Source organism: Cucurbita moschata, unplaced genomic scaffold, assembly GCF_002738365.1.
Source record: "Cucurbita moschata cultivar Rifu unplaced genomic scaffold, Cmos_1.0 Cmo_Scf00018, whole genome shotgun sequence".
Lineage (NCBI taxonomy): Eukaryota > Viridiplantae > Streptophyta > Magnoliopsida > Cucurbitales > Cucurbitaceae > Cucurbita > Cucurbita moschata.
The window spans coordinates 1,155,288-1,175,883 of record NW_019268534.1 but is presented as its reverse complement, the minus strand read 5'-3'; the positions used below and the strand labels follow the sequence as shown (position 1 = coordinate 1,175,883).

The window sequence follows — 20,596 nt, the reverse complement described above, 5'->3', positions numbered from 1 at the left end:
CCAAAAAAAAAAAAAAAAAAAACAACTGTATAGAGGGTCATCCATCCCCATATACATTATCGAAAATATTATTATACGAGCAATATTTGGAGCAAAAAAATACCGATTTTCTTATGAGTGCGAATATTTATTTAATTAATTAATTTTTAAAAAATAAAATAAAGTGAAAATAGTTTAAATAAAATGCATAAGATAAACGAATTATTCATTGAACTCGTATACATCATTCTACCATTCACTCCAAATCTAATATGTACAATTTAGAGTATAATTTGGTTTTTTTTTTTTTTTGAACTTGTAAAATATTTAATATTGAATTCTGGGTTGAAACCAAACGTTTACATCATGATCTATTATTTACGAGAACATTGGTGTTACAGGTCCATTACAATCATGGTTGAATTAGAGTGAAAATACGTATACACTTTCTTCATGAGATTAACCAGTTTCTCGTACTTCTCTGCATTGATATTCTCACCTCGTTCTCAAATATCAAACTATTCATAGAGTAAATATTAAAACCGAATAGCCCTACAAAACATAACACATCATACACAAAGACGTGGGACACGTGGAAAGAGATTAGGTTGTGACATTGGATGTGAAAGGAAACAAGTCCACGAGCAAAGGATTTGCACCAAACAAAGACAGCAAAGAGAGGATAAGAATTAGAAGATAAGTTGGAGATATGCAAGAAATGTCACACTCCAATAGCTCTCTCCTTCATAATTGCTTAACACTCTCCCACTACCCTACAAAGCTTTTGTGGAACATAAAATTTTAGGGTTTATTCCGACTCTCGAGCATCATCGTTAATACTTCTCGATTAAACGCGTACCCAATAAGTGGCTACCGTCAGCGTTTGAGTTTAAACTATGCTCGGTTGAAAAAAGTCGAAGATATATACCTTAAAAAACTTTTGTTACTGCAGTAAGCGATGAACATGAATAGATAATCTCGAGACAAGAAAGCTGCTCTTTCATTAATGCATTGGATCCTCACCTTTTCTCTTTTTTGCTGCTTTGGTAGAACGAAGAATCAAATGGTCAATCTCATTGAAAGCTTCTTTTTATGTGGTCCGTGCATTGAATCTTTCGCTCAATTATTGTTTAGTTGAAAGAAAATATTCTCACCTGACCTTTCACGAACTGGATTTATTGTTAATTTTAAAATACATTTTTTAAATATTACCTTTTATTATTATAATTTAAATATGAATAATCTATTTTAATTTTCGAACAAGAATATTTAATTAATTAATTAAAAGGTAATTAATGCAAGGAAGAGAAGGATTCAATCAATTGTTGGAACACACGTGTGACATGAAACATGATGGACTTTGACTTGTGGGCTCTCCTCCCACACGTGCGTGTTACGGTCTTTGGACTTGTGGACATTGGCCCAATTAACTCAACCGCTCCTCCCCCCCACCTTTCTTTGATCCGTCTCTTTCATCTTTTATTTGGATATTAATATATTATAAATCATTTTGTTTTTAATTTTATAATTTAAACCAATTTTTAATTTTTTAATTCACTAAAAAAAATCACCTTTTAATCGAAAATATATTTTTAATATATTTATTTATACTCAAATTAATAAATATAATCTCGAGCTTGTCAGTACAAATTAAAAAACTTGCCAAAAATATCACTTTCAAATTCTTAAATTTTAATATCTTCATTGTCGGTGTCATTTATCTGTTCCCTCTATATCAAGGCCCACTTATTAACATGTCAATTCGAGCATAAATCAATAAATAAAATACATATAATATTCCAAAAGTTATTATTAGCTTAGGGTTTTTCTTTAGGTCAAAACCTAACACGTCTCTAGCTTCCAATTAGCTAATATAACAAATCGGACTAACCTAAAGACCAAATCCTCTTGACACAACATTACCGTTAACGCGATCTTAGAACGAAATCCTAAGTAAATTATTTTGTATTCCACTATGCTAAAAGAAGTCGTGTTGGTTTGTAGAGATAGTACTCACTCTTAGAATCAATTTAAGATATCTAGGTAACGTAGACATGTCACACGGGAACGTTAGGTTCATCGGGTAAGCCTATAATTATTAAAATATTAGTCTTAAAAGAAGAGGGATGAATTAAAAGGGAACATGAAGATTGGCTCATAAAGATATCATTGACCATTAAATACACATTATTAAAAGACGAACTTAGGCTTTATATCATCATAATATTAAAATTATTATTGATACTCATTTGTCTGCCAAACAAGGTTCATAATGTTCTTAACTTAATCTTACATCAATAAATATATATATATAATATAATGTTTTTATTATATGCTATGTTACGAGAAATTAAAATAGAAACCATGTCGGGTTTAGGTCAAAAATATATATACGAAACCAGCTTAATCTCGTACCTAAGTTCATATATTGACTCAAGATTCAAAATGTAAACGTTTATAGAGAAGACAACCGTACGTAGGTTCTTACTTTTTAACATCGAGCCAAATTCCCGTGTACGGCGAGCGACGTAAACTTAAACCGAGACAAATATAGATGAAAAAAAAAAGTAAATTAAAATTAGAATTGATGGAGAAGAAAGGGGAGGGGAGGGGCCAGTGGGATACCCTGCACCGGTGCACATGGGATAGGGTTCGAGACTTTGGTGACACAAACCCTACAATTTCACATGGCCCATTAAGTGGGTCCCACCTTCCAAATGAATCTATGCACATGACATGTCCTTCCATGTGGGCTCCCTTCCCATTTGCCCCCACCTTCCAAATGAATCTATTTCATAATAATAACCCTATTTATTCACTATTTACAATTTAGTCCCTACCATTAGGGTTTCGTCAATAGCTTATGAAAAAATAAACGTCTTGTTTCTGTTTCAGTTTGATGGGTCGTTTTGTTTAGTCTCATAACGAGTGAATCTTGGAGTCGAGCTAACTTTTTTATGCTTTTGCACTCGAGGGTCAATTTCAGTTTGGCTCGAGAAAACCTTTCCACGTCTCAATTCTTAAACTTTTGAGAACATAGTTTAGTCTCATAACGAGTGAATCTTGGAGTCGAGCCAGCTTTCTTCTGCTTTTGCACTCGAGGGTCAATTTTAGTTTGGCTCGAGAAAACCTTTCCACGCCTCAATTCTTAAACTTTTGAGAACATAGTTTAGTCTCACAACGAGTGAATCTTCGAGTCGAGCTAACTTTCTTCTACTTTTGCACTCGAGGGTCAATTTCAGTTTGGCTCGAGAAAACATTCGCATGCCTCAAGTCTTACACTTTTGAGAACACCGTCTCAAAAACTTTCTTTCTTTTGTTGTTTTTTTCAACAAATAGGTTCGAGTGTCGTTGCTACCATTTGTAAAAGCCTTGGTTTTGATTCTTTTTTCTCATCTTTTTCAAGGCATTATAAAGCACTTTGCTACACATAAAGGGCACACCCCAACATCTCCATATTCCATGTTTTCTTTAGTGGGTGTTGATAGCAAATACTATTCAATCAAATTTAACACGACCCGACTCGACTATGCCATTAGAGTATGCACCCACTCAACACACAAAATACTCAATGACCCTGTACGTAATCACTAGTGTAGAATGTTATCGTGACATCTTTTTGTATATCCAATTTGAATGAACGATTTTTCAAAATTTGTGATGGATAGCTATTTTTTGGCGCGTGCAATACAAACATCATCCATTTCATGGCCAATAATTATTAGCCAATCATAAACTAAAATGCATAGGGAAAAAAGAAATAAAAAAATAATTATTGTATTAATAGCATTTTCGAACTAATTATTTTTTAAAAGGCGATTTATTTTTTATTTAGCTAATTAAATAATGTTATTAATTAATTTGATGCAACATAACAAATAATAAATAAAAATTATTAGACAAAATAAATTGGTATGGGCAATCCAACATATCAAACCCTAATAATTCAATTTTATTAAACAAATTTGTCACATTATTATTTAGTTAATAAAATTACATTAAATAAGATTATAAAAATTAAAATATACAAAATATTAATATCACATATAATTAACAACCAATAATAATTTTTAAAAATAACAAATTTTTTTACGCCTATAAATTAAATTAAATTAAATAATAACAGTCAAAGGCAAGAGAAAGGCAGAGAAGACGGTGGAATGCTAAATTCACCCGCTCGTTATTTATCCCACAAGCTTGGAAGACACCGCCTCACTTCACCCTCCACACGTCACAGTCTCACAGTCTCACAGTCTCACAACTCCATCCATTAAAGAAAGAAAAATAACCCACCTCACCGCCATGTATGTTTAGCACGTACACAGCCCTCCTTCTCACCCGCGGGTTATTTTCATAATACAAAACCAACCAACCAAACAAGCAAAAAGGTGTAGCCTTTCACTCATAGATCATAATACACATAGAACCCAAAAGAGAGAGAGAGAGAGAGAGTTTATGGCGGAGAAGAAGAAGATGGAGTTTGAAGAGACCGAGCTCCGGCTCGGTCTGCCCGGAAACAACAACAACAACAACGGCGGTGGTGGTGGCGAATCGGGAGAGATAACGGCTCGGAAACGAGGCTTTGCTGAAACTGTCAGCAGTGAGACCATTTCCAAGGTTGATCTCAAGCTTAATCTTTCGTCCAAAGAAGCCACCGGGGACGATGACGGTGTTGCTGCTGATCGCAACCCGAGAAACGATGACAAAGCCGTCCTCACCGCAGATCCAGCCAAGCCTCCGGCTAAGTAAACTCAAATTTATTTAACGCAATTCGAATTTTTTTTGTGAATCTCCTCCAATGATTTCTTCTGTTTTCGTGAATGCGTGAAGGGCACAAGTTGTGGGATGGCCACCAGTTCGATCGTTCCGAAAGAACAACATGTTGGCGTTCGTGAAAGTAAGCATGGATGGCGCGCCATATCTTCGTAAAGTGGACTTGAAGATGTACAAGAGCTACAAGCAACTCTCTGATGCTCTCGCTGCCATGTTTGGCTCCTTCACCACCATTAGTAAGCTACCGTAATCGTCTAACAAATAATAACCGTTGGATGTAGATTCAAGAATTTGTTCTAGATATTAGTTCGAGAGGCTTCAATCTCATATACGTTCAACCGTAAATAATTTCTCGTCAATTACTCTTCTTCTTTACTTATTGATTTCTTTGGTGACTTTTTGAATCCGGGTTTCGTTTATATTATTCGAGGTAACTGTGGATCTCAAGAAATGAAGGATTTCATGAACGAGAGCAAGTTGATGGATCTTCTGAGTGGCTCTGATTATGTTCCAACTTATGAAGACAAAGACGGTGATTGGATGCTGGTTGGAGATGTTCCATGGGAGTAAGTTTTAGTATTTTTTTGGAGCCATAAATTTCGATGTTTACGTACCAATTCATTAATTCCATTTATTTTGACAAATATAGAATGTTCGTTGAATCTTGCAAACGTCTACGCATCATGAAAGGAAAGGAGGCCATTGGACTCGGTACGTTTTATCTTCAATCATCCTAACCCTAAAACAATATTTTTAAAAGGGTTTTTTTCCCATCCCATAATAGACAATTTTTATTTCTTAAAATTTTTCAAAGAATTTAGATACAAAAATAGTTTTTTTTTTCAGTTAATTTAAAAAAGAAGGTAATTTTAAGAATTGAAAATTATTAACCTGCCACTAAAATAGAATGTAGTTTTTAAAATTTATTTTTAATTATTTCCCTTAATTTGTGAGCTAAAATAATATTAATTATTGGTCTAAGATCTTATGCAATAATATTAGAATATAAAAAGAAATGTTGAATCTAAGAATATTAGGTTAAATTATCATTTTTAGTTCGTATTACTGTTCGTATTTATTTTTAAATATCAATATCTTTTATTATTATTTTTTAATTCGTACAAAATCATGACCTTTCTCTACTTAGCTTTAGAACTTCTGTAACAGAGTCACCGACTCCATACTAACATATTTGACCAATTGTCTGTCCTACTCCTCTAGATTTCTTGACACAACCTGTCTTTTGTCTCGACAAAGATTTAAGTGAAAATATTAACATTGGTCAATACAACGAACGTCTTTATTAACATCATTCCTTGCTTCAATACCCTTCTAAACTAGCCTTCAATTTCTCTCCCTCCTCATTTCAGCACCTAGGGCGGTGGAGAAATGCAAGAATAGAAGCTAAGCAAGTAAAATCAAAGGCAGCTTAACTCGGTTCGATCTCGAGTCTTAGTTTACCCTAATTATCGAAATACCGATAATTTAGAAAAACGTTCAGATTCGAGAAAAGAAGGCAGATGGGTTGTTTGGGTGTTTCTTGTATGATTAAGTAAGATGTGAAACCGTTTTAAGTGGTAGTTTTATATTTGTCATATATACTTATTTGCTTAAGTTTTAAGACTTGGTTTGATATTTGTCTAACATACTTTGTTTAAGTATTTATGGATTTGGGTTTAAATAATAAACTCCCTGTTTGCTTGTAGTAATAATAATATTGTTTTGTTTATTAATTTATATAATAATTTTTCAATGATTGATTCTTGAAATTTCTTCTTAAATATATTATTATTATAACTATATATATATATATATATAGGAGAGGGCCAATAATTAAATGGAAATGTTCCATATGGATGGTTGAGCATAGGGAACAAGGTCATGTGGATGGTTGAAGAAGGCATTTATGTGGATGACCCATTCATGTTTTGGGTTTGCTGTTTATGTTATTTATTGAAAATGTCTTTTTTTGTGCTAATAATGCAATGGCTAGCTAAGCTTTAAAATTGTGTTAAAAAACGCTTTTAAGTACTTAAAAAGAAAAGGAAAGAAAAAAGTTCGACCTTTGGGTATTAATCAAACTTTTAATTTGATGTGTTTCTTTGTCTCTCTGCCACATGTGGATTGTGACTGTGTGTTCGTGATCGATTAATATGCATTGCGTGTGCCTGTCTTTTGAGTGTCTTTGCACGTGTGATATTTTTCAATTTTGCGTTAGTTTTGATTGAAGTGAAATTCTTCAAACCCACCTTCATCAATCGATAGCAAGTGAAGGAAGACGATGATATCAAAAAACCAAGAATCAAGCTTAATGAAGCATAAAGTTGAACATAGCTGAGATTTGACGTACCTATTTAGCCTCGCAGATTAGGTCGAGATTTTCCCTATAATACTTGGGCAAAAGAGAGCTGTCTCGAGTCAAAGGGACTAGCCTCTTAATTGAGACTGAGCAAATGTGGCTAATAGTTTTATACCGTTTGACCGAGCATCCAAGAATTTGGAGGGCCACCACCACGACCTAGTGTAGGTGACCTTGAATAATAAATCCTCCAAGTCCTGCCCTGAACTCCGAATCTCATCTTCCAGAACATGAACTTGCAACCAAGTGGAGTCAATCAAGTAGTGCTCAAATAATAATTAATCATAAATAACTATTGTTCTTTATTGGGGGGAAAGAAAAAGAACTTATAAACCCTAATAAGCTTTCCATGTATGGCTTGGCTCTGGGTACTGGACTCAGTTCCATACTGAAAAATATAGTTTTAGGAAGTGTGGAAGTGTTACAAATAAAAATGTTTACACAGGCGAGGTGCTCTGCCTATAACCCCAAATGGATGGCAGCTGCACTCTGCCTTCATTGGCTCTAATACACAACGCACAATTACTATCAGTGTGCCAAGAAGAAAAACATTATGAACTTCTGAACTGTTTAAGACATAAGAATGTTACACTGATGGCTTCCTACCCTTCTTCGTTTCGTATAATTATCCGATGACTGCCAACAAGAACAAGATCACTGTTATTTACTACTGCATGAAGTTTGTGTACGCATCATTGTGTAGATTAGGATATTAATTGGGTTCATGAAGCCAAATATGTGAATTGAACAATTGAGAAAGAAATTATACTACATGAAATTGAGTATTAGACTTTTTTTTATTCCGATTCCGTGTTAAAATACTCCTAAACTTGTTAGTTACCATTAAGCTCACAAGTTTAAGCTCGCTCTTGGGCAATATGTTCTTAACAACCATGTTTATGTTCAGACCACTATATGGATATAACGAGTAGTTCTGACTTGCCTGTGAATTAATAAGAGGTGGAACTCGAATACGTTTTGAGCCATCTGCCAAGCGCTTGCATGATAGTAGGTTCTCCTCAGGTGCAGCAGCCTTATCAAGCTGAAATTGACAAAAGAGATGCATAATCACATCAGAGAGCTGATTCTTCTTTGAGCCATCTACCATGTACATGGATTGTCGCCACTTTCCAGGTAACCAATCCTCAAATTCAGTAGGAGATTAAAGTCAAGTAATCAATTTGTGTACCTGAATTCGAATAGCTCCAACTACTAACTCCTTGCAATCTGATGCGTGCACAGTTCGTAAACTGGGGCACTGAAGTAACAATCTCTCTGCGAGCAGACATATATATCCAATATTATTAGGAGAAAAACTTGCCATCTGATATATGGATTATAGTCAGTTTCAAGGAGATCATCAGTTAAGAGGTAAGAGAAGAATAAAAAAACTCACCTGGATGCAAATTTTTGCAAGAGTTCAGATTGAGATCCTCTAGTTGTGGGCAGTTAAGATATAGAGCCTGCATATGAAGAACAGACTAAGAACGCAGAAACTAATGGCGTATAGAATTGATATCTAATGGCTAAAGAGTCTCACATCTAAACCGGAACAACCCCACAAACTCAGCTTTTTCAGGTGGTTGTGTTTGATGATCAGCTTTTGGTAAATGAGGTGAAACTTAGAGTTTGGTTGTTTTGATAACTCATGGTCACCAGTTTCAGATGTAGAATCCTGAGCATTAGGGTCACAAATTGTCATCCCACAATCCATGAGTTCAAGAAGTGGCAATTCAGCCGTTGCAAATTGTATGCCACCTGTAGAGCAAGGGCAATTTCATCAGTAACCGAAAACCAAGACCCAGCATACTAAAAAATTTATACAAAGATGAAATTACACAAAAATCAGATATAAATATGAGTGATTACTTGAAGTGATGTTGGGACACAGGGCAAGGAGAAGTCTAGACAATGAATCTGGGAATACATTACATATCATTCCAATGCCACTGTCACTGATGCTAGACCTGAAAACAAAATCAATGGTCGATTCAGATGATCTCTGTATACTAATTATGGCTTAAGAATAATATGATATCAATAAGCTCGCTTTAGCGATTTAAGGAAACATTTTTAAGCAAGAGATGATAAATTCTAAAGCAATTCACTGTCAAGAACAGTTTCATTATTTACTTGACCCTTTAACATGCGAACAGTTTCATTATCCAAACATGTGACCCTTTAACATGGACTCCTTGCACCAATCACTTCAACACTTCCTACATTATTCTCAAGATTACAATGGAGCGTGAGATTAGTAAAAGAAATGCATACCCGCTAAGATCAAGCAATTCCAAGTTTGGATAGCTTGAAGCAATAGAAGCAACAGAAGCATCGGTGATGTCAACTCCAAGAACAAGTGAAAGCATCCGCAATTCACTGATCAATGCAAAAACAAAAGAACAATCCATGGTAAGTATGTATGAAAATAAAGATCTACCCTGAACAATCAAGATAAAAATTCAAGCTCGTTGCAATACTAAATGAGACTAGTAGCACAAACCTCAATTGTGCAGCTGTGAGTGCTAGTACTACAGCATGAGAAAGACGGAAAGATGAGATGTGTATGTTCTGTAATCTTGGGCAACCCCTTCCCATGCCATCAACCATCGCAACAAGGTCAGTGCTATCATTTTCTTGACGAGAAAACTCCAAGGAAATCTCCTTTAAATTGGGGCAATTGAAAGCCTGCCAAGATAGTAAGTGGATGAGCAAACTTCCTTTTCCAATAGAGGTAGCCATTGTAAGAGATAAAAGGAAAAGAGTTATAACCATCTTAGAGAGGGAGCGAAGATCAGAAAGCCAAAGTGTGCCAAGACTCGATGAACAGAGGGAAAAACTCCCCAAACTAGAACAACCTTCCATCTTAAGAATCTTAAGACATCGTTTATCGGCAACAAAACGACCAAGTTCACCACTGTATATTAGAAATTAAAAAAAAGGCCAAACATCAGTTATTGGATCACATTTTCTGCTATGAACTTCAGCTGTCACTAAACTTTTCATCACATCACTTTCACAAGGTCAATTATAATCACGGATCAACAAAAAGAATAAGTATATTAAATCAGAAAAAGAAATGGCCTAACATTTTCTGTTATGAACTTCAGCTGTCACTATTCTCATCATCATACCACTTTCACAAATCAATTATAATCATGGATCAACAAAAAGTATTAGAGATAAAAAGAAATGGCCAAAACATCAGTCATTGGATCCATTTTCTGTCATGAACTTCAGCTATCACTAATCTTCTCATCTTACCACTTTCACACAGTCACTTACAAACACGGATCAGCAAAAAGAAGAAATAAAATAAATCAGTACTGGACAAAGTAAGACACATAGATATTGAATTACCCTGTGATACGATTAATTGATGATTGAGACTTAGTAATCTCCAGAACTTCAAGGCTAGGACATGAGAATGCAATGCAAGCCAACAACATCGAATCCAAGTCGCTGTTACATCAAGAAATATATATGTTAAAACAATCAGACCTTCAAAACTACACTGCCTACAAGTATTCATTAAGGTTGATTGCTAGAATTTCATATAAACCTTATTTTTAGAGAAAATAAAGCCACAAAGTAAAATAAATACTTAAAGAGTTAGCTAGCAAGTACTAGTTGCAAGCTAAATTTAGGGGAAATTTTCTGATCAAAGATATCAAAGTCAACCCCATGTATGACAGTGGATAAATTTGATCAGAATCTGAAGTCATCAACTACAAGTTCTATTACCATGAAAAACCATGGATTAAAAGGATCAGGTCCTCAAGTTCATCACAGATCAAAGCCCAAATCATTTCATCTACTTAATTTTTGTCACTTTTAGTTCAACAACATCCAGATCCAGTTCGTTTCTCACATTTCAGTTAAACACATTATCGCATTAACTCATGGTAACCAGAACCAATAGATCTAAACAGTCCGATCAAAAGCCCTAACCTTTCCAATCTAAGCGAGAGTGTCACAAGTCTAGAATACTTCTGCAACAGCGAACCAACAAATCCAACCTGAGCCCTAGACGGAACTGTCAATCTCAACACCTCCGCCGCTTTCCAAATCTTCCTTGTCGTCTCTCTCCAGCCCTTACAAACCCTCGCCGCCGATAAAATCCCAGCCGGCGGCAGCCTCCTCAGAATCTCCCAAAGACAACTCGCAGGCAAACATCCAGAGGCGTCCTGATCAATTTCGGGATAATCGAAGCCAAGCTCCGCCTCGTCAGCATCGTCGAGGTCGGAGTGGAAGCCGCTGCGAAGATCGTCGGCCTCGTCGAAGGAGAGGGCGCGACGGAGGTGGGAATGAGAAGCGTGGTCGATGGTGGAACCACGAGCAGAATTGCAAGAATCCGTGGTGGGAGTGGAAGTGATGGCGGTGGTGGTAGTGGTTGTGGGCGTGAGGTTACACACATGACCCTTCTTGGGGAGGCCACATCTGCCGCAGTTGTAGCTGCCCCGCTTCTTGCCGCACTTGAGATCGAAGTTGGTGGCGTTACTAGTGGTGGCCCCGCCTTGGTGGTGGTGGAAGCGCTCCATAGCGGCGGCGGGGGCGGAGGGGATTGGGAGAAAGAACAGGCGCGGGAGATTGGGTGGGATTTCGCGCGTTTATTTTGCAAGATTTCGGGGAAAATGAAATATATAGGTGAAACGTGTATTAGTGAAATTACGAAATTGCCCATTTCCGTTGATTTCGATGAGTTGGAGTTTGGAGAAAGGCACGTGAGGGCTTCTTCTTTTTATTGTTTTTCTATTCGCTCCCAATCTATCCGTTACTACACTCTTTTTTATTTTCTTTTTATTTATGAAATTTTGATGTCCGTTTTATTTTGAGGGTCATTTTGGTCTTTATACTTATCTTGAAGTCCGATTAAATAATAAATATCTAATTATACTTCTAATTAATGTGACGGTACCAATCTATATCCTTCATTATATATATATATATAAATTCAATAATTTCTTCATATTAATTTCCTTTTCACAATAATAACAAATAGAAGTATTTAGGTAAGTAATAAAAAAAAAAAAAAAGGGAAAATCGGGCCAAAACATGTCAGCGATAATTTCGCAGCTCAACGGCCACATTGAGAGGGTAGTTTGGGTACTTCACTACCTTCGCACGTGCCACTTTTTCTCCCTAGCTCTTATACTCCATCCCTGTCACCTTTTATCTTTACACGCATGAAAATAACCATATAAATTTTTATATTTACTTTTTTAATGAAAAATATATGAGTGCTCGTCTAGATCCAAATTAGTATTTGGAATTCGGATTCGACACTTAATAGCTCGGACAATCCCCTACAATATGGGCACTTAATAGCCCGAGCAATCTCCGGCGATATAGTTAAGTTACCCCTTATTTTTAAGAGTAAAAACTATTCTCGAAGATCGACTTGAGTTATTTTAGTATGTTTTGTCTTCAATGTTGCTCCAAACAAAACATGTTTGACCTTGGCATTCCTCAAGATCACTCTCATTCAAATGTGATCTCAGTTCATTCATGTGTTTCTCTTTCACTTGGGTGTCATTAACAAACACTGTGAGATAAATTCATTGTTGACAAACAACGAGTAAACTAAGAGCAAAAAATTGGATAACCCATAAATTGCTCGAGGTTAATTTAGTGAAATAAATCGGTGTTGAAAATGTGAACGATCTAGAAAAATGGAAAAACGTGATGACTTCTTTCGAAAAAAGTTAAAATCTGTTGGATGGTGGAAGTCCCACATCGACTAATTTAGGGTGTGATCATGGGTTTATAAGTGAGGAATACTAACTTCATTGGAGTGAGGCATTTTGGGGAAGCCCAAAGCAAAGCCACGAGAGCTTATGCTCAAAGTGAACAATATCATACCGTCTAACAAAATCCATCCTCATAGCACATTCACTTTACCATGATAAAATACATTTATTCTTTGTCGAGATATGTATGAAATATAGTAGTTTTTAGCCAATTTGCTTCAGCTTCAACGACACGAACTCAAAAGGTTATACGATTCAAGCCAGAGGCGAATATCCACACAACGATCTACAACAACAACAATAATAAGACAGACAAGTATGACCTAAAGAGATAAGCCCGATTCTTCGTCTTCTTCGAGAGTAGAAGTGTAAATAATGTAGAATGCCCATATGAAGCCAAACACGCCAAGAAGAATCCAACCGAGAAGATTGTTGCTCAAACCAAATGGAAGACCAGTCCCTTCAGTGCTCAGCCTCTCATCCACCAAAGCCATGGCTGGACTCGACATCGACGCAGCGTAAGCCGCAGCTACCAACGACGCGCCCATCCCTAAGGTGCTCGACTTGTTTTCTACATCTCCATTTGCCTTCCCTTCCATAGAACACCTAACTCCTCCTTTCTTTCCCAAAGCAGGCAACCCTACATCAACGAGGTGACCAAAAAAACTCGATTAAACGACTATTAGTGTATATTTCAACTTCTATAACATCGATCTAAATGGTTCTCGTTTAATTGTCCGTTAAAAATCGATCTAAAGAGAACCCATGTTGAATCTAAAGCCAATTCTATTATAAATTGATTCATTCATCGAGTCAAGTTCTAACATCACGGGCTAACCATTCAAAAGCTTAAAATATAACCGTAAGAGCATAGCAACAAAAGAACCCACCAAGAAGGAATGGGGAGGGTGAAGCCGCCGGCAGGGGGCGGTTCTGAACCAGAGAAGAGCGCACGGTGGCGGCGGCGGCGGAGGTGACGGCGGCCATTTGCTTGTTTTGCTCTTGAACTTTGGGAGGAAAATGGGGGGAAAACGCAATTTGGGGAGTGGCGATCAAAGGGTTTGTTAATATTATTTGTTTGTGTTGAGTGGCAACCACACAAAGCTGGATAGGGGGAAGCCATTCACTTGATATCCTTATCTACTTCTGGCCAATTGGGTTTGTACACGTGTCCGTCATCCATTTCTAGCCAATAGCTTACTCCTACGTGGACTCCCAAAATGTCCAAACTGAGATTTTGCTAAAACTTCACTCTCATGTGTTCTTTCATAAGATGCTTCCACTTTTGATGTCTTTTTACTTAGAAAATAAATAAATAAAAATAATAATTATAACGGAATTAAATATAGTTCAACCCGTCGAGGTATTATGTTTGAAACTCAATTTTATTTGGTCGTACATTTGTCATTAATAAGTCTACTCACTTGTTATCGTTTGAAGCATAGTTCAACCGATTAAAATGTATACTCTTGATCGAGGGATCAAATATTCAATTTTTTTCACCTCGAACATTGTGTTGAATTCAAAAAAAGATCTAATAACTTATAACGTTCAAGAACTCGTTAATATAATGAATAAGCAACAAGATTACCTCTTAGTAAGTTCATAATTATAATCGAAACAAAACATAGAGATTTTAAACAGCAATGCACTTTAACAAAGGCATAAGCCTCTTGTATGATTCAAAGAAGATATAAGTCTCGAGGTTAGACGTAAGCATCCATAGCTTTTTTTAAATATCTTTTAAGCAATTTGAGCGATTCAATTATTTTTTTTCATTTGATGTCTTTTGTCAATGATTCATTGGTTGGAGTCTTTTTAAGCTTTACTGTAATAGCCTAAGCCCACCGCTAATAAATATTATACTTTTTAAACTTTCCAAGTTTTTGAAATGCGTATGCTAGGGAGAGGATTCTACATTCTTACAAGAGATGCTTCCTTCTCATCTTAACCAACGTGGGATCTCACAATCCATCCCTCTTGGCGGCCCAGCGTTCTCGCTAGCACACCGCTTGGTGCCTGACGCTAATATCTACACTATAGATTAGTTCAAAACACTCAAAATTAGGCATAATGAAATATGTTATCATCAAAATACATATTGAAACTCATCAAAGGCAGAATCAGAACCGAACAAGCTGCCAATTCCTTTATATATAAAGGGCTAACCAAACCAAAAGGTGGAATGTCTTATTTTCAATCATTTCTATGATTCAACTTAGCTACATGAAGGAATGGGGGGAGGGGGACGAATGAGTTTCAATTTACATGAAGAATTGCTATAGAAGTAGAAAGAATGGTAAGAAAAAGTAACTAAATGACTGACCTCTAAGCTTTGTTTGTTGTTTGTTGATGGCTATTGATTAGCCGTGGATGTTGCATTGTTGCAAGTATGGGTTGTCGAAGTCCATATGTTTGCTCCATAAACCTTTGTACTCGCCAAATCCAATATCTAACCATGGCTTCCAAGCACCGTTGTAGTGTATAACAGCTGCCTTCTCGATATCGTCTGGTGGCACAGTAGAGTCATGACCGAGTCCGAGCATGTGCCACCGCCGCTCCACTGCTGTAGTCTGGTTATAGAACGTAACCCACCCCAAAGGCAAGCTTCCACCCTTCAAGATTGGCCGTTCATTACTCTGCATGCATTATAACAAAGAGTATAGCAGTGAGGAATGGTAGGACACAGTAAGCGCATCTGAAAAGTTCTTTTTTCAAAGAGTAATGCAAATCAAAGAAGCTAAGAAGCCTGACCAAAAAGCCCCAGAAGCTAAGAAAAACCCAACAGAAAGTAAAGTTAGATTCTAGACCATAGCCCAAAAAACGACAAGTTTCATGTTTCTAAAGTTATCTGTACATCGGTTGCAGAGGGGAATGAGCGCCAACGAGGACGCTGGACCTTGAAGGAGAGGTGGATTGTGAGATCCTACATCGGTTGGAGAGGGGAACAAAACATTATTTATAAGGGTGTGGAAACTTATCCTAAGCAGACGCGTTTTAAAAACCTTGAGGGGAAGCCCGAGAGAGAAAGTCCGAAGAGGACAAAATTGTGAGATCCCTCATCGATTGGAGAGAGGAATGAGGGCCAATGAGAACGCTGAGCCTTGAAGGGGGGTGGATTGTGAGATCCCATATCGATTAAAGAGAGGAATAAGTGCCAGTAAGGATGTTGGCCACGAAGAGGGGTTGATTGTGAGATCCCACGTCGATTGGATAGGGGAACGAGTGCCAGCGAATACGTTGGGTCCCAAAGGGAGGTGGACTGTAACTTAAACACGATAGAATCACACTGAAAAGTAGTTAGTGACTAACAATTTTTACAAACAAGTTACATCAATGTTCTTACCAGTCGAAGATATTCATGGTAGCGAGCAGTTAAATTTTCTTCCCTCCACCTTCTAAGATCAAATACGTTCATTCCAAACGCCCATGTGCATGCCTTACTGTCGAATTCATCAGCAATCAGTGGATCTGAGAAGTTGATAAACATATCCATCCGTAGAAAAGAAGCCTCATTTTCTTGACAAGTTTCAACAGCACCATTGACCTTCCCCTTCATATCAACGTGCCATAAACCAGATAAATCCTTTTGCACCACCACATCATGATCAAGAACTACGACCTTATCCAGTGAAGGGAAGATATTTGGCAGATAGAACCGAAGATAGTTGAGTTCAGAAGTAAACCTTGGGTCACTAAAATTGTGCACCTTCCATCCTAAATCATACTCCCTGGACAGCCACTCAAAGTCCTCCATTCTCAAGACCTCAACTGTGGCTCTTCCCATAGGATTTAGTGAAAACCACATGGACATTGCTGGCAAGTTCAATGAATTGGTCACCAAATGGAAGACAATTCTCTCCGGTTCCTGAAAATATTTTCAAAGAATGAACGGGTTAACGTAATTAACAAAAATCTTCTAATGTGCAAAGGGGACCCTTCGGACATTGCCGAGAGGACCACAGTTGTTGGTTTGGTTGTCATTGTGTTATTGTTGTAGATCCATTAGGTTGTTCAGGGAAAAGCAGTTGCAAGGAGTGAAACGTCGATCGGAGAATGCCCCAGTACAAATCAAGAAATGGCACATTTTGAGCTAAATGAGCTTTAAATGCTATACCTTAGCACTTGAAACAGTGGAGTTGACAACAACAGCACAAGCCAAAACATTGTCGGAGAAGACAGCATAATGATAGAGCTTAGTATCATGAAGCAACTTTTTCTGTTCAAGCAGCTCCCTCTCCGAAGGTGGCGGCAAAGCGAAGTATTCAGAAGTCAGTCGCATTGATAGACAATGAAAGCCTTTAGGGGTGGTTCTTGCAGCAAGATTTACAAGATAAGTAACTTGTTTCTTTTGCATACGAACTTGCTCTTCAGCATTGTCTGTCATAGCTCGAAGCTTTGAAGACATTGCCGAGCAGTCTGGGTAAGCATGGCCTGCTTTTACTAATGAAGACTCCATGTTCTTCATTTTCTGCAAAGCACTGTAAATTTAACAGCATTTCAGGTGAAGTTTCACTGCTTTAGATTTCTGTTCTAATCAAAATCTGCACATAACTTTCCACTATTTACCTCTTTGTCAGAGCTGAATCCTTAGTAACTTCCTCGACTGCATGTTCTAACTCTTTGATTCGTTGCCTTAACTCTTTCGTCAAATGAGAATTGCTACCTGGTGGGGCGAAACTTAGGTAGACTCTGGCTCTAATCAGTTGATCTGTCATCTCCTTTACCTTATAATCTACTGATCTAGACTGGGGTATGCGTGCATTCTTATCACGCTTGACAGCACCCCGATCATGTTGTCCGGTTGCCTTATAAGAATTATTCTGCAATCAAAATTTAGAACCAATTTGCAGGTGAACTTAGTTCATACATGCTAAAGAATCAATACTAATGCTAATTTTGCTGATATATGTGCTTCTAATGGTTCAGATGGGGACGAAAAAACAACTTAAGCGAGGAACAAAGAAAAAGAAGCTATAAGAGGAAGTTGTTCATGAATGATACGACAATACGTAACGGGTCAAAATGAACAATATCTACTAGCGGTGGGCTTGGGTTGTTACAAATGGTATCAGAGCCAGACACTGGGCGATATACCAGTGAGGACGTTGGGCCCCCAAGGGAGGTGAATTGTGAGATCCCACATTAGTTGGAAAGGGGAACGAAGCATTTCTTATAAGGGCATGAAAACCTCTCTCTATTAAATCTGTGAGGCTGACGACAATACATAACAGGCCAAAACGGATAATATCTACTAGCGGTGTGCTTGGGATGTTATAAATAGTATTAGAGCCAAACACCGAGCAGTGTGCCAGTGAGGACGTTGACCTACAAAGGAGGCAGATTGTAAGATCCCACATCGGTTGGAGAGGGGAACAAAGCATTTCTTATAAGGCCGTGGAAGCCTCTCCCTAGTAGACGCGTTTCAAAACCGTGAGAATAACAGCGATACGTAATGAGCCAAAGCGGACAATATCTACTAGTAGTAGACTCGGGTTGTTACAACTAATATACCCAACCAAGGAATTACACCCTAAATATAGCCAAATACCACATATATACATCCAAAATATCATTTGGAAGGAGATAAGTTCCAATTATTAGTTCATAGCCAAGAGAGAATCAACACGATTTGTAGAACAAAGTACCTTTTCCCCTTCATCCTCAAACCGATTATCCTTATGTTCTTTGCTGGGATTACTTCCTGAAGTTCAGAAGGAGTAGCCCAGAACAAAGCAACATAAATAAGAGAAATAAGAACTGCAGGAGACAAATAAGGCACAAGAAAAAACACATACCAAATTCAAGGGAGTTAATTCCTTCTCTAGATTGAAAATCATTATCTTTGAAAACAATAGGTCTAGGTCCTTTCAAGCTCTCGCCCGCTTCCTTCATGACAATGCCAGTACAGATCAAAATCACTATCCACAAAGTTCAGAGCATGGCAAACTTAAGTAGTATGTAAGAGTACCTGTTCCATTGAGCTAAGTGCTTCAACATCTCTTGGCTTCTCTCCAGAGAACAAAAACAAAAAGAACCGCCTTCAATCTTCTTATAGCATTCATATTTACCACAAACATCGCATATGATTGAAAATATCTCACCAAAAAATCGAAAAACAGATTTCCAATGCATAAAAACAGAATCCACAAACAAAACCCACACAAGAATTGAAAGAAAAACAGCCATACCCTGCTCCATAAGTCATCGATGAACTCCCTCCGCCCTAAATCAAAACAAACAACGAAATAAATCAATCAAACCAAAACTCAACAAAGGAAGACATCGAATCCAAAACCAAAACCCACGGTCTTCATCTTACACTCAGTAATCAAGAACATACGAGGAGAAAATCAAAACGAACCAATAGAAGTGATGGTCTTGAGGCGGTAAGAAACGAGAACCAAAGGAGCAAAAACAGAGACAGAGAGCAGAGAGAGGATCAGAATCCTCAGACATCGACGAAGAAGCTTCATCAACGCCGCCCTCCAACAGAGGATCCCGTCGCAAAATTCCTCAGAAGAACCATACAAGAACAAATTTCAAACTGGCTGCCAATGGAGGAAGAATCAAATCAACGGATTACTTCAAGAATTCGAAATATCAAAGAAAAGAGAAGTGGATCAAGCGTAATAATATCCGTCTTCCTCTTCTTCTTCTTCTTGTTCTTCAATTGCAGGCCGGTTCTAGAGAGAGAGAGAAAGAAAGAACAAGAAGCTTGCTCTCCGCCATGTTCGGCTGCTTCTGTATGTGAGTTTTCTGTGACAAGTTTTTTCTTTTTCTTTTTCTTTTTTTGGTAAAATAATTTAAAATTTTGTAATTTTGTACTCTGCACCGAGTCGGACAGTGGCGGCGCTTATGATGATAATAACATTTATCAGATATTAATAACAATATTATTACTTCTCCATAATTATCAAAAATTAAAATTATTGTCCTTCCTTAAATTACCTTACTAATTTTGGATATTACTCACAAATTTTTTTCGTTAATATATATATATCACCGATATATTACTCTAATTAATGTTTAATTATAAGTCTACAAACGAGTTATTTACCGATCATATTTTTATATTCATTTGTGTTATTCTTTTTTTTAAGACTTAAAAAACGTGCACCATTAACGACGAAAGTGTATTGGAACTGAGAAGGTATGACACGTAGGTTATATATATTTTTTTTCTTGTTCATAATTATTGTATTTTTTTTACTTTATTCTATTTTTAAAAAATTCTTACTTTATTTAACTTTTTTTTTTAATCTTTAAAGTTTATATATATTTTTTTCTTTCTTACAAATATTTTTTCTCTAATTTTATTTTTCAAGTTGATGATTTAAATCTCTACCGTTGATTGAATTAAAAAAACATGAAAAAAGTAATTTAAATTAATAAAGGATCGAGATTTTTAAATTAAAAAAAGAAAAAAAAAATGGAGGGCTGTGATGGATGGTGAGGCAAGTCCAGCTGTCATTGGAGATTCCGTTACGGCCGGGCCCACTTTAAAATTCAACGGTTTTTTTTTTTTTACAATTTTGTTTTCTGTCATTTTATTATTATTGTTAATTCTTTATTTAGACTTTAAATTAAATTATACCAGTGCACGTTGGCGAAGTATTATTTTATATTTATTTCACTTAAAAAAATTAATATATAATTTAATTTATATAAAATATTTAATTAAAAATTTATATATTTATTAATTTAATTTAATATCGAAATTTAAAATCAACTT

At 36.6% G+C, this 20,596-nt stretch overlaps 4 protein-coding genes across 5 annotated transcripts; 1 reads left to right on the top strand and 3 right to left on the bottom strand.

The window, feature by feature from the left end:
* The first annotated feature begins 4,261 nt into the window (after positions 1 to 4,261).
* LOC111455854 (auxin-induced protein AUX28-like) lies at positions 4,262 to 6,461 on the top strand. The gene is made up of 5 exons (XM_023097481.1): positions 4,262 to 4,724; positions 4,810 to 4,988; positions 5,183 to 5,318; positions 5,402 to 5,463; positions 6,123 to 6,461. Exons 1-5 carry the CDS (start codon positions 4,435 to 4,437, stop codon positions 6,158 to 6,160), a joined length of 705 nt encoding a protein of 234 aa, XP_022953249.1. The 5' UTR covers positions 4,262 to 4,434; the 3' UTR covers positions 6,161 to 6,461.
* A 928-nt stretch (positions 6,462 to 7,389) lies between these two features.
* LOC111456645 (F-box/LRR-repeat protein 17-like) lies at positions 7,390 to 11,711 on the bottom strand. Its single transcript, XM_023098627.1, has 11 exons — positions 11,063 to 11,711; positions 10,472 to 10,573; positions 9,884 to 10,028; positions 9,615 to 9,799; positions 9,386 to 9,490; positions 8,981 to 9,078; positions 8,652 to 8,869; positions 8,508 to 8,574; positions 8,301 to 8,386; positions 8,055 to 8,153; positions 7,390 to 7,747 (listed from the first exon to the last, which is right to left on the bottom strand). Exons 1-11 carry the CDS (start codon positions 11,650 to 11,652, stop codon positions 7,682 to 7,684), a joined length of 1,761 nt encoding a protein of 586 aa, XP_022954395.1. The 5' UTR covers positions 11,653 to 11,711; the 3' UTR covers positions 7,390 to 7,681.
* Positions 11,712 to 13,002: 1,291 nt separating this feature from the next.
* On the bottom strand, positions 13,003 to 13,920 carry LOC111456564 (photosystem II reaction center W protein, chloroplastic). The gene is made up of 2 exons (XM_023098484.1): positions 13,752 to 13,920; positions 13,003 to 13,501 (listed from the first exon to the last, which is right to left on the bottom strand). Exons 1-2 carry the CDS (start codon positions 13,846 to 13,848, stop codon positions 13,185 to 13,187), a joined length of 414 nt encoding a protein of 137 aa, XP_022954252.1. The 5' UTR covers positions 13,849 to 13,920; the 3' UTR covers positions 13,003 to 13,184.
* A 1,100-nt stretch (positions 13,921 to 15,020) lies between these two features.
* Positions 15,021 to 19,656, bottom strand: LOC111456478 (probable galacturonosyltransferase 6). Of its 2 annotated transcripts, none has more exons than XM_023098348.1 (9): positions 19,226 to 19,656; positions 19,053 to 19,087; positions 18,833 to 18,868; positions 18,660 to 18,750; positions 18,510 to 18,565; positions 17,431 to 17,684; positions 16,979 to 17,342; positions 16,208 to 16,729; positions 15,021 to 15,500 (listed from the first exon to the last, which is right to left on the bottom strand). In XM_023098348.1, exons 1-9 carry the CDS (start codon positions 19,335 to 19,337, stop codon positions 15,225 to 15,227), a joined length of 1,746 nt encoding a protein of 581 aa, XP_022954116.1. In that variant the 5' UTR covers positions 19,338 to 19,656; the 3' UTR covers positions 15,021 to 15,224. The 2 variants fall into 2 exon arrangements, with proteins under 2 accessions (XP_022954116.1, XP_022954117.1); XM_023098349.1 differs by having other exon boundaries at positions 18,833 to 18,863; positions 19,226 to 19,344.
* Between the last annotated feature and the right edge of the window lie 940 nt (positions 19,657 to 20,596).